This window comes from Thermoascus crustaceus, assembly GCF_041956765.1.
Source record: "Thermoascus crustaceus strain CBS 181.67 unplaced genomic scaffold VTN00scaffold_8, whole genome shotgun sequence".
NCBI classification, from domain to species: Eukaryota; Fungi; Ascomycota; class Eurotiomycetes; order Eurotiales; family Thermoascaceae; genus Thermoascus; species Thermoascus crustaceus.
In genome coordinates this window covers 943,532-956,363 of record NW_027192534.1, presented here as the reverse complement: position 1 = coordinate 956,363, position 12,832 = coordinate 943,532, and the positions used below count along the sequence as shown (strand labels likewise).

The following is a 12,832-nucleotide window of genomic DNA, read 5'->3' as shown; positions in this document are numbered from 1 at the left end:
AGTCTTTGCTGGACGAAATCTTGCTTGAGTCACGGAAGATGGATGAGCAGGGAGGGCTCCAAGAGAGCGGATTTCAGGATTCTGTGAAAAGCGTCGCTCAAGAGTGGCTCGAAATGGTTCAGAGTACGGTCCAGTCGCCTGATACGCACCAATCCCCATTGGTCAAGCTTCCACAAAAGTACAGGAAGTTAAATAATCTCCTTATGCAAACGAGAAAGGTACGGATGGAAGTTTTATATATGAGCTTTTCACTGACCTTTTCAGTGTTGTGTTCGTCCATACCTTCTCGAGACACCCGGTCCAGAAGCGCACGATAATGAAAACCACGTTATTGAAGCCTCTGGCAAATTTATTGTGCTCTTAACACTGGTTCAAGACCTTGTCGTCGGCCAAGGAAAGAAGGTATTGATATTTTCCGGCTTTGACTACGCACTGAACTGCTGTGAAGACCTCCTGGACATTGCCAGCGAAGATGGATCCACTTTCCGTTATGTCCAGATCGATGGGACCACCCCAAGCGCAAGGAGAAACCTGAACATCTACCTCTTCAGCACAAACTCTGCGTACAAGGTTTTCCTAATTGCCACGAGAGCCTGGAGGCGAAGGCATCAACCTGACGAGAGCGACTTAGGTGGTTTTCTTGGACCAGGGTTGGAACCCACAGATGACCTTGCAGGCAGAAGCGAGAGCTCACAGGATTGGACAGACGAAGCCAGTCACAATTTATAAAATCTGCTCGCAAGGAACTGTTGAAGAGCAGATGCTGGGCCGGCTGGCAAAGAAATTATATCTTGCTGCCAAGGTCACGGAGGGCATGGGGAGTATCCACAGCACACTATCTCCAATAAGTCCCAGCACCTATCAAGCTTCGGTCGATATTGGAAACATGCCAGACATGGGACTCAGTTGATTGGCATCATTGGTCCATCGAGGACCACAGGCTCTTTCGCACGTTCAAATAGACCCTCAAGAAATGCTCTTTTGGGACTGGCAGACGATCGTAGAGACATGCAGGGACAATTGCGCAAGAACCCGGACCAGCAAGGAGATATATCAATGAGGAAGTCGAAAAGGCGTGGCTCCAACGTCTCGAAAGAGTCGAGACATCAGTGTTCAACGGAACCAAGGTTGACACGAGCCCGAGAAAAGGGGCTTCAAGCAACAAAGACGACGATATCCTGAACAGGGCATCTCGACGGATTGGAAAGAGCAGAACGGTCATCATCGACGGCTTCCACGTCGCAAAGGAGACGCTTGACTGCAAGATGGGAGAAGCAGTTCGGATGATGGCCGGGAAGGATCCGCGTCTTGCAGCATGGAAACGCGAGCAGAAGCCTCAAATTATCCATCAAGCGGCCTGTTTCTTCTGCAAGAAGAGATGTAACCTTGAAAAATGCAAGTCATGCCCGAGAGCGTTCCACATGCACTGCCTGGACAGAGCTCTCGTTCCCCCGTCCTGAACCATGCAAGCCATTCATCTGTCCCCAATATCATTGTTGGAACTGTGAACGAAGCGCTCATGAAGCTGGTGGTTTGCTCTATGCCTGCCAGGGCTGCGAGGATGCGTTTTGCGAAAGGTGTCTGGACTGGAACCACACAACGTTCATTGGAGACACTATCCCTGAGTATGAAGACCTCGGGAACAATTCTCCAAAGGCCTTCTATATCAGGTGCGAGAGTTGCAGCGCGAAGCGCAAAGCTGACAATGAGATTCGTGAAAGCGTCTCAACGAAGCGTAGGAGATAAAGCTTGGTTGAGTTGGATTGCGGTGTTGGAGATAGGTCTGTCTGTCGTGGATATTGACGAGGAAATGGGTAGTTTGTGTTTCTGCGAAGGATAGTATTCTGTTTACGAAAATTTTGAGTAGATTATTTGTGTCCCAAGTGCTGGCGGAGCATTCTGGTGGCCTCCAAGGTTCTCATACAGACGTTGGAAGACATGTGACTTGTGTGCGAACTTGTGTCGTCGGTTTCTGCTATGATGTACAGTGTAGTACATACGAGGATCTCGTCTGAAGTCAGGTTGAAAGTCTCGATTTGCTCGAAGTACGAAAGCTAAATACTCAACTTGGTTTTTGTATTAAAATTATCTGGAATGGCATGTTCTGTACTATTCTATTGTCACTTACTGCGTGCGCTATCTCTACAGTAAGAGATATTGAAGGTGAACAGAACTTCAAAGTCTTACAGAAAGAACGTAAACATTGCAGAGAGAATAACTTTTCTCATGGTAGGAGGGATCTAGGTATAGAAGCATCGAAACACTTGATGCTTCTAAATGCCTGTGCTCTGGCTTTTCTCTCAATATCCACCTGTCTATTCTTCAACTTATAACTCCAAAAAACGATACCAGTCTAGATTCGAGAATTTGCACCCAGTTCTTCACTGATAAATAACTCATTATGGATGCTGGAGAATGTGGCTTCCTAGTCCCACAAGAACAGCAGAGAAACACGATGTCCTGGAGAGTTTATACCAAGGTGCTCCGTACCTATCTGGATTTAGCAACCGCAATATACAAGGTCGATGCGCTTCGACGATGGTAACTACGAGATACCTGCGATAAGGTCTATGTATCAGCTTCGTACAGTACAAGATCCAAAATCACCTTACACAGACCGTACGGTACGCTATGAACACGACCCGAGAACCAGCCGTACAGTACAATACAATACCAGCTCGGTCGGCCTTTTCGCCAAGAAAAAGCATTCCGCGACAGAGCAGGGAAACATATCCACGGTCCAAGTTAACGATGCAGTACTTAGTGCTGCACGCCATTTAAAGAAACGCCGTCCGTCTCAGACCTGTTTCTTTCTGTTTGCCTTCTGATTAAGTGGCGCGGGTTGCAACCTGCGACCTTCCGACTCCAACGTCCACGACTCAGATCAGGTCAGCCAACCGACCAGCAGTGGAGGGCGCTCTTCTCCTTCAACCCCCTGCCACTCTTTGTACTTGCGATGAAATGAAAGACAAGGGGGAAAGCGAGAGGCAAAGGCAGAGGCCTGAGCGTGTGTACAGTACCTTACCATGGAGTACTTAGCCTACTACTACCTCGGTCGGGCGAAAGAAACCTTTAGCCAATGCATTCTAACTTCTTTAAGAACACCGGACTTGAACTGCGAACATACTAGGCTCCCGGGGGAATAATCGGGTGATCCTATTAGTTTCCAAGCGGCTGGGACTGAAGATCGGGGAGTAAAGGAGAGGGGGCGTGAACCAGAAGTGCAGAAATTTTTTTTTTCTGCCTTCTTTGCCTTTTCGATGGAAAGCCTTAATTTTAACTGCATGGCTGGCGATAGCCCAACCCCTCCGCTTGGGAGGCGCGGGAGATTTTCATTGGTGAAGAGGGCTAGAGCAGCCGCTAGGAACACGATTGTCGGATTCCATTCCATTTCCGCGGAATCTTCAGCGACGATATACTCCGTACATAGGACGCGAACGACGTCTTTTTGACTGGAACCGGAATCTGTTGTGTTACGTACGTACCGTAGGAATAGCAGAGTTCGTCAATTGATTGCCCTCGTGGATCGAACTATTCTCGATTCTTCAGTTCTCTTTACGATCTCCACTGATCCCTCGGTTCTTTAATAATATAATAGCCTTGAAGATCTGTCGATTGTCCTTCTTGTTATCCATAACCAGCCATGATCTCATGACCTCCATTACGGATTCGATTTTCAGCGTTAATCACTACTAGCGATTGATATGCCATCCTATTCCCGATTTAGTTTTCCGATCCTTTAATAGACTAGTATACGCAGTACTTGGAAACCGCTTCTAGGGAGGCAACGTGAAAAGCTGGAGAGACTATTATTGAGCTGTCAACAGTCATACCACAGGCTACGTAGGCAACTTCGGCCAAGTCCATCGAATCCGAATCCAAGGATCGATAATGCATGGCTGCCGTCTGGGAGCTGCGTGCGTTCCCTAATATTGGGGCGCGTCTAGCCAGCCATCCGGCAACCAGAAAATTGGGAAGAAACCGTTTCCCTTCTCGGTGTGCCGACCGACTTTTGACAATATCATTGTTGCATCTTCCTTTTTTTTCCCCTTCAGGGTTCAAGACCGATTTCGTATATGCAGGCGTGAAGAGACTTTTCGAGACCAGATATAGGCTGAGTAATAGCGGTGTTAAACCTGAAAATACAGATACTGAGTTATACCATATGCACCGCAACAAATTGCGGGGCAAAACGTTGTGCTCCCGGGACTACTCCTTATGGCCAATTGACTAAACCCACCGTAGAAGCTAACGTGAAAAGATCAAAGACGATGATGTGGTGGCCACAACGTTTCCAGAAGGCGAAGGAGAAATACATACGTAAGAGAGACAATAAGCCGATTCCATGGCGTGGAAGAAGGCAGAAGGCACATACGAAGTTCCAAGAAGTAGTTCCAATGATCGGATTGGTTACCGAGAGTCGTGCCCAGTAAAAGCCACACAAACACAAAGGGAAAAAGATGCCAGCCCATTCCATAGGTTAGAACCCAATCGCCCAAGCCTCTCACCGCCCATTCTCAGCCGTGCGCGGGCGCTAGCGCTCGTCGGATTCTGCTCCGAGCGGACTGGTTATCTTACGCCGGCGTACGGAGTTGCCGGCCCATTACATCCGGATCGCACGTGGTATAGAGGCCACCTTTAAAAAAAAACTTTTTTTTGTTCGATCGTCGTTTGATAGGTATTCATCCCATATCTGTATGGGAAACCAAAGCAGGACATTGCCTGAGACACGCCGTCAATGGACTCCTGTAAAAGTTGTTCATACGTAGCAGAAAAGATGAAATGCACTTATTACTGCATTAGCATAATCGTCGACCAAGTCGCTGGTGATTCAGGCCGCATAAGACGCGTCATATTTCCCCGCACGAGCAGAGGCCTTTAGGCTTTTGACGTGTTAGTAGTGGTTCAATTGGGCTCCCAGAACCATTTTCCCGGGAACGAACCACGGGCCCCTCATCCACGGATGGGGAACCTGCCACCTAAATTCCTTTGATGGGTGGCGTCTCCGCCGGCTCACGGCCGTATCGTATCACTCTCCTGGATCTATGGATGAGTGGGCAGTGGGCCAGCCATCCGCGGACCGGGCCGTGGGATGTGGGGGAGTTTTTGACGAGGGCCACAATAATATCCGCGATAAAATTATGAGATTACCTAAATCGTTGAGGGGGGTAAAATTCTGGAACATGGAGCCTCCAAATAATATTATTATTATCTCAGACTTTGAAGGTTACGGATGCATGCCTACGGTGTTATGCACTAGCGCACTTTCGAGTCATGACGGAGGCCTTCCACTTTTAGAAAAGAAAAGAGATCTATATATTCTCTATCTTCACGGAATTCAGACTCAAAAAGCGGAAAAGCTGGGAAGGCAAAAAGAACGCGGAATAATAAGAATGATAACAACCTTTGTGCGAACCTTAAAAGGTTTACACGGCACCATTTTAGCTAGCCACCTGACTCCCCGAACCAAACTCAAGCCAAAGATCCATGGAAGGAGATTAAATCGTCGTTTCGTCGCATACTCAGCACTTGCGCACTGATATCTTCAGATTCAAAGTGGTTGCAAACGTGCATAAAGCTAGCATTCTGCATTACTCGTGGCATTCCAACAATCCAGCATCCAGCAATCTAGCCCGCTATGAGTACGCGGACATACATAGAGCTCGCCAATCACGAGACTCGTGCAACGCGACAGGCAGATGAGACTTCCGGTGGAGTCTTTGCCTAGCTGCAGCATGATTAGAATCTTCACTCGGTCGAGAACTTGGAAGACGTATGCACTGTACCTACCTAACCACGTCGCAGCCTAAATTATCGCCCAATTGCGCGGTTTCCCCGTTTATGCAGTACTAAGCGTATCCGAAATTTTGTGGATTCGAAGTGTCCCATATTTTTATTGGGTAGGAATCGTCGAAACGTAGCAAGAACCTGGAGATGGCAATCAAAAGGCTATCCAAGGACATTGAAAGAACCAGAGAGAGACACGAATAAAGTAGTATCCGGATGTCCTTTTCAGTTAGGACGATTACCTCAGCGCTCTTGTCCACAGTGAAGAATCCAACAAACCTGGAGGATCCTTCACCGTACACCCTCTGCAATTGTGCAAGGGATATTTCCCTTTTCTCCACAGCCGTTAAACACTGTAAATAAGCTTTTGCTGTCAGAAAGACGCCCGGACCTTCTTGTATGATGGATTTATGGGCTATTTGTGTGGAACGACGGTCCCGCTGCTCGGATGGTGACTCCGTGACGGAACGTCGGCTCGGGATCCCGGCATCTCGGCATCTTCCCCAGGTCGAGGAGCGGTGCCACTCTCCGTACGGAGGTTCAAACCCCGCACGCAGTATCTACCTGGGGTACTTGGGTGCAGTAACATTAACATATCTCCATTTACCATCTGTAAATGAGCATTCCATATTAAGTTTCAGCGAACCTCCTTCCAATTTTCACGAGACGATTTGCGAAACGTTACCATGATCATGAAAGGTAGTACGAAGCATCTTGAAGTCGTCGTAGTAGGCGCAGGTATTGGCGGCTTGGCGACCGCTCTAGCCCTTTCGACGGATGGAGACCACGTCACGGTCCTTGATGCAGTCAAGGAATTTGCAGAGGTCAGCCCAAAGCTTCATTTTAGCATGTAAACCCAGATCGAGCATGCCCTGACGGCTCCAAACACAGGTCGGCGCCGGCATCCGCGTATCTCCCAACTCGTCCCGGCTGCTGCTCAAATGGGGTGTCGACCTCGATCCTATCAAGAAAGAGACTTCTCGCGGAAACCGTTTTGTAGACTGGAAGAACAACATCCTGCTAGACGTCCCATACAGTGACGTAGAAGAGAAGTATGGCGCGCCGTACTACTTCATCCACCGCGCGGATCTTATCGACGCGCTTCTAAAAGCGACGGGGAGAAGTAAAAACATCACGATCAAGACTCAAAGCAAAGTTGTCGAATACGACTATTACAGACCCGCGGTGAAGACAGAGCAAGGCGACTGGTATTCTGGGGATCTGGTAATATCTGCAGAGGGCATCAAGTCTTCCATCCGCACGGCCATAAACGGCGAACCTGCCGAGCCAACAGACACAGGGGATGTGGCATATCGCATCCTGGTTCCAGCAGAACCACTCCTTAAGGACCCAGAAATGCGAAATCTGGTGACGGAACCTTGGGCAACCCACTGGATGGGACCTGAAGGGCACGCAGTCGGATACCCTTTGCGCGGCGGCGAACTGTTCAATGTCATCATCGATATCACTCACAACACGGATCTGGGCGAGCCCGTTGGGGAAGACGAGTGGAAGAAGCAAGCAGACAACACCGAACTCATTGAACGGTTCAAGGGCTGGTGCCCGCAGGTGCGCAAGCTGTGCAGCCTGACAGAGGAGTATCTGAAGTGGAAGCTCGCTGAGCTAAAGCAGCCCTTGAAGCGGTGGGTGCATCCCAGCGGTAAGGTTGCTCTCCTTGGCGACGCTTGTCATCCTATGATGCCGTACATGGCGCAGGGAGCGGCGCAAGCGATTGAAGATGCCGGAACTCTGTGCGCCGCACTAGCAGCGTACGACAATATCCCAGAGGCATTGAGGGTATATGAAAGACAGAGAGCACCGCGGGCAGAATACGTTGCGAAGAACACGCGCGTGCTGCAGGAATGGTTGCATGTGTACGATGGACCTGCTCGGGACGAGCGTGATGAAATGATGAGACATGATAACCAAAGAAACCCGATCTTTTGGGGATATACGCCAAGGAAGGATTGGCTATTTGGACACAATGCTGGAAAGCTCTATAAGGAAGAGGAGCTTCAGATACCAGAACTTCCGCCAATACCTCCTCCTGAAGCTTCTGTGTATTCGGGGAAAGGTGTGGTGAGATCTCGACAATCCACGCAATCCAGGCTTTGATGATGAGTTCTCGAGTCTGGGAGATCTTTTCGAATGAGACAACTCGGTGCCAACACTGTCGTGCAACTGTGGAAATGACGTCATTGAACAGGATCCCGGAATTTCGATCTAGAGAATGGAATATTCATCAGATCATAGAAGCACTGAAATCTGATGATGGAAATCACATGTTGTATTATTGAAAGCAAATCCGATTGGGATCGTGAAACTCGAGATACGAGTGAAAACCGTAGGTTGTGAACGATGCATGCTAGATTCAAGATTCCATAGATGGAAATCTCCAACTGCTCCAAAAGACTCATTCCTAGATTCACTGCTCGATTTTCCCAGAACTTTGTTGAATCATCAACAACAGTATTTGATTTGTCGTGTCGACCACATATCGGTGGGTCAGTAAGGCATATTGTCCGGGTATGTATAAAATTGTACGGAGTAGACAACCAGAGTACCCAGCGGTAGTTCGCAAGAAACCCGAAAAAATAAGTAGAGACACCAAGTCAGGAGACTTTGCAGTTGCAATTGATGCTGTGGATAGTATGTGGCTAGGTAGTAAGAACTTAGTGGTTGTGTTCGCGAATGCCTGCGCCTCCGAATCGGCACGGATCAATGGGTATCACCAACAGTCAAATCCAAGGCTGGCGGGCTCCTCAAAAAAAAGTCAAAGTGAATTCACAATACATTGAACTTATTGAAATGTCATCAGATTACACGGTACAACAGAATGCCGCTTTTTTTATTCATCGTCGCCTGTGCAGATGTTGGTCTTAAAAAGGAAAACTGGGTGGGGCGATCCCACGCACCTCTTATGCAAACACTAAAAACTATAGATATCTACCCCTTGCATGAGAGTTCAACGTGACAGCTTTGGCAGTGAAAATCGTCAGTGATGCCAATGTTGTGTAATGGGAAAAACTCCCCCGTGCCCCTGAGCTGGACTTGATCCGGCATAGTTCCATATATGGCTCTGGAAGTGAGGCACTCAACAATCCCTTTATGGTATACGGTGCAGCACTCAAAATCGTAGAAGATTCCATAATTCCGGCAGCCGACGGCCTCACTTTTTGAACTGCGACCCATGCAGAGTATCTACCTAGGCGGGTAGGTATCATTCCCGCAGGCATCGTTTGTTTTACATGATGATCTGCGCGGGAGGGGACCCGTAGATGAGCTGACCTCTGTAAAGTTGTGACCTATCAACCCGAAATACGGGCGCCAGTGTGCTGCCTTTTGCCCATTCGACCACTTTTCATGGAAGGCTGATCTTGTTCCATCACCGTTAGACTATGACAACAGTGGCTGCGAGTCACAGCTTGCTAGCTACTTCATCTAATAATCAATGCTTTCTGGATCCAATCGGCAGCGGGTGGATAAACGCCCATGCTTGCTGAGACTATCGACTCTCGAGCCCACTGGAGACTGGAGTGTCTTTATATGTACGATGACGATGATGGTTTTCCCTTTTCCGTGATTAAATGCCATCTATTCACCTGCTCAGAAGTCTTGGCATACAGCCAAATCCTGTAACTCTTTTTCTCCTGGAACACTAGCTAGGTCGAATTTGGACAATAGTCCCGTTGGAACACCTGTAAGATTTTGAGTAACCTGTGCCGTCGGATGATAGGGGTAAATATTGAAGGCTACAAAATTTGAAATATCATTTATTGGACTCCCTAACACGCACGTCTGTGTGTCAATCAATCAATGAAATTGCGGGTTCCCGAGTACGTGACGGATCAGGTAAACGGTCAGAAGAAATACTAGTTATTGGTCTCTAACGCACTGTGTAGATCAAGATGGGTCGCACAGAGCAGCTCGACGTACTAGGACGAGGATCCCCCAACATCTCACGATGACACTCAAGAACGGTGAGACCCTTTTTTGACTTTGTTGGCATCGATTCTGCAGCTCATCGAGATCTTCGATGCACTTCTCCATATCGATCCCAGAATGGGTCCTGACAAGAATGATCAGTTCTTGGAGGGTAGAGTCTCGGAGAAAAGGATACCAGTACCTGACTTACGGGGCACACCAGTCCAGCTGGAATGACAAAATGAGGCTTCACAAGGCTCGTCGATGCTGCAAGAGCCCACAGACCATAACCACCACGGGAGGACGGGAGTTCCGCAACGTAAAATCCTGATTGTCCAGTCTCCCTTGAGCGGGAAACCCCACCAAGCTCCACTGCCTTTGGCTTTCGCACTGCGTACGGAGGGTCACGGAGCACAGTACACAGTACTCGTGGAGAAATAATAGTGCATCCGCAGTGCTCCGTATCTTAACGGTCGACCGTCCCTTCTACCCCTCCCCACCGGCTCCATAGACAAAGAAATATGATAGATCATAAGCAGACGTCGTATGACCCGTCACTTACAGTAATGAGTAAAATCTTAATAACCCACCTATCCTCGGTTCTCCAAGACTGCAACTTTCCCGACCGCTTTCTTGGGACGAACAACATGATAATTATGCATTGGTTGCTTTCCTTAAATTTCTTAGCGTAACGGTCGAGCGGCCGGAATCCGGCGCACCGGGCACTGCAGCCTTCAGAGCTCCAACTCAGCGTCAAGCTGAGACAGGTCATTTAATCATTAGCTAATTTCCGGACTGCGTCAATAGCAGTTTTTATCACTGTATTCTTTCTCCCCCCCCCCCTCTTTCTTTCTCTTTTCTAACAATAACGTGGAATTAGCTGTCTGCAGTAATTTTATACTGTGCTCAAAAGTAGCCCGGTAATTAGTATCCGACACTCCACTCCATACAGTACGCACGTAAAGAACTGATCCGAAACGACGCTTTGATCCTGAAGATGTTGCGCAGTAACACAGACAGCGGACGGAAACTAACTATGGCCGTTGAGCTTATTCGGAGTCTAATTCCGTCTCCCAAGCTCTGCATGATACATCCTAAATTCCGTGCTGCACACGATACTTCACCGGTGTGAGGAATCTCGGACGGCCAGCAGAGTCCCATCCGATGTCTTCACTCCCTGGCAGCCAAGCCGTGGGCACGGACCACGACAGGGGAGGTCCGTCACAGATTCCAGTCCGTTCACATGCGTTGCAGCTTCGGAAGTGGGAGAAGGCAGTTGGCCGGATAAATATAGTACTCGGCAGTTTGAGGATGACTGTGTGGCCGAGAATACGCCCGTACGTTGACTCTCCAGTTATGTGATCAAAAAGGGAAAACTTGAGGTTTTATGGATGACTTAGAAGCTGGAGGGTATTTGGGTGTTCTGATGAAATATTGCGTAATTAGATTTTCATCAATTGAGCTTTTTATCCTTCTAGAGAATGTTACCAGTGGTCTCTAGGTAAGTTGGGTACAGCACTTAGTACCATCAACTTCATACGCGTCTACATGGATCATAACCTGATCTCTAGCAGCTCCTGACTTCTAAATGCCGCAGAAAGTTAAACTTGACAGCGATCTACAGCCCCTCTTCAAGCTGCCGGTTACTAAGACATTACCTAACCTACCTAATCTAGTTAAGTTAGGTATACTCGACCATTCCATTCAGCCGCTAGTTTCAAGTTATCTCCTGACCAATTAATCCAATGCAAATGCATCGTACTCCATGCAGAATAATATCGATCTGCTCTTCACGCGCGGATGACATTTACCGTCTGCTGCTAAGTATGTACAAAGCTGTACCTGACAGGTACTATACTTACCTACCTAACTTACCCCGCTATCTAAGGACGGCGTTGAACAGAGTACTCCGTATACCCACAACTTAAAACTCTTCCGATTGATCCTGGAAACTCTTTCCCACCCAGACTCGGGAGCGAAGTCAAGCCGATACGCCACCAGCCACAAGCCACCATGCAAGGTCCACCATTGCACCACATTTGGTACAACACTCCCCACCTGACACTTCTGCAGGAATATGCACCATCCAGATGTCCACACTCCACCACGGGACCTAGCTGTGTATGTTTATAGACCCATTCTCCCGGACCTTTCCCTCTCTGTCTGTCTCTGGGGCAAATTGAACGGCATCTGTGGGCACCGTCCACTAGACAACGACTGGATGATCGTGCCATATCATACACGACCACATTCACAGTACTGCGTACTCACACCCGGCATCCGCAGACTCTAGCTGGTGCATCGCGGTTTACCGTCGCTTTGCATCCAACATCAGACAAAATGTCAAGAGTCTAGACCGTAGCATAAACGCCCGACCAGAGGGCAACTGGGTCTGCCATTTAATTCGATATGCAGGACACGGGAAACATCCGCCCCGTTTCTCCCGACTCATCCTCCGTACATAGTACACATCCACTACAAGTTCCGCAGGCCGGTACCTGTCAACAGACGGAAGATACACACAATAAGGATAACCTTATCGTTTATTTACTAAAACTGGCCCGGTTCCGGGTGTCAACGGTTCCGAAGCGGGATGGAAGCCACATCCATGGAATCATTCACGTCATATGATAGTGATCCATAGGTAGGAGGTACGTACTGTACTTACAGCATACCTAGCTACACCACGTAACCAGGGCTGTCAGGTAATTATATTTTTTTTTATTTTCGCATGACGCGAGATCAGAGTCAAACACAACAAAGATCGCAGGAGACTGTTAGAAAATCTTTCCTAATAAAGTAGAGGGGACCAGGGACTGAACTCCTTGCGTCTGTTCGGTAGAGTACGTACGTACGGGGTTACTCCGCAAGCATTATTGTTGCTTGGGATAGACCTGACCTGGCCTTGAATCGTCGTCGTCATCAGAGTCATCATCATCAACTATAGAACATTGCAATAAGCATCTATACGGAAGTCCCTCCGCATAATTAAAAAAAAGGACGAGGATATACTTCTTCAGGCACAGTACTCCGTCCCGAACCTATATACCGAGAAGTCGCTATACTATATACCGACACCGACGTCTCGGTATATAGAAGGCTTTGCATACTCCGTACCCTA

At 48.3% G+C, this 12,832-nt stretch overlaps 2 protein-coding genes across 2 annotated transcripts; both read left to right on the top strand.

Annotated features, from left to right (window-relative positions):
- Positions 1 to 38: 38 nt before the first annotated feature.
- On the top strand, positions 39 to 1,460 carry VTN00DRAFT_9908 (uncharacterized protein; the record flags this gene model as incomplete). Its single annotated transcript, XM_069436915.1, has 3 exons — positions 39 to 218; positions 265 to 570; positions 1,005 to 1,460. The coding sequence occupies 3 exons, from the start codon at positions 39 to 41 to the stop codon at positions 1,458 to 1,460; spliced, it is 942 nt and encodes a 313-aa protein (XP_069284507.1).
- Positions 1,461 to 6,473: 5,013 nt separating this feature from the next.
- On the top strand, positions 6,474 to 7,902 carry VTN00DRAFT_9907 (uncharacterized protein; the record flags this gene model as incomplete). Its single annotated transcript, XM_069436914.1, has 2 exons — positions 6,474 to 6,611; positions 6,679 to 7,902. 2 exons carry the CDS (start codon positions 6,474 to 6,476, stop codon positions 7,900 to 7,902), a joined length of 1,362 nt encoding a protein of 453 aa, XP_069284506.1.
- Positions 7,903 to 12,832: the final 4,930 nt, after the last annotated feature.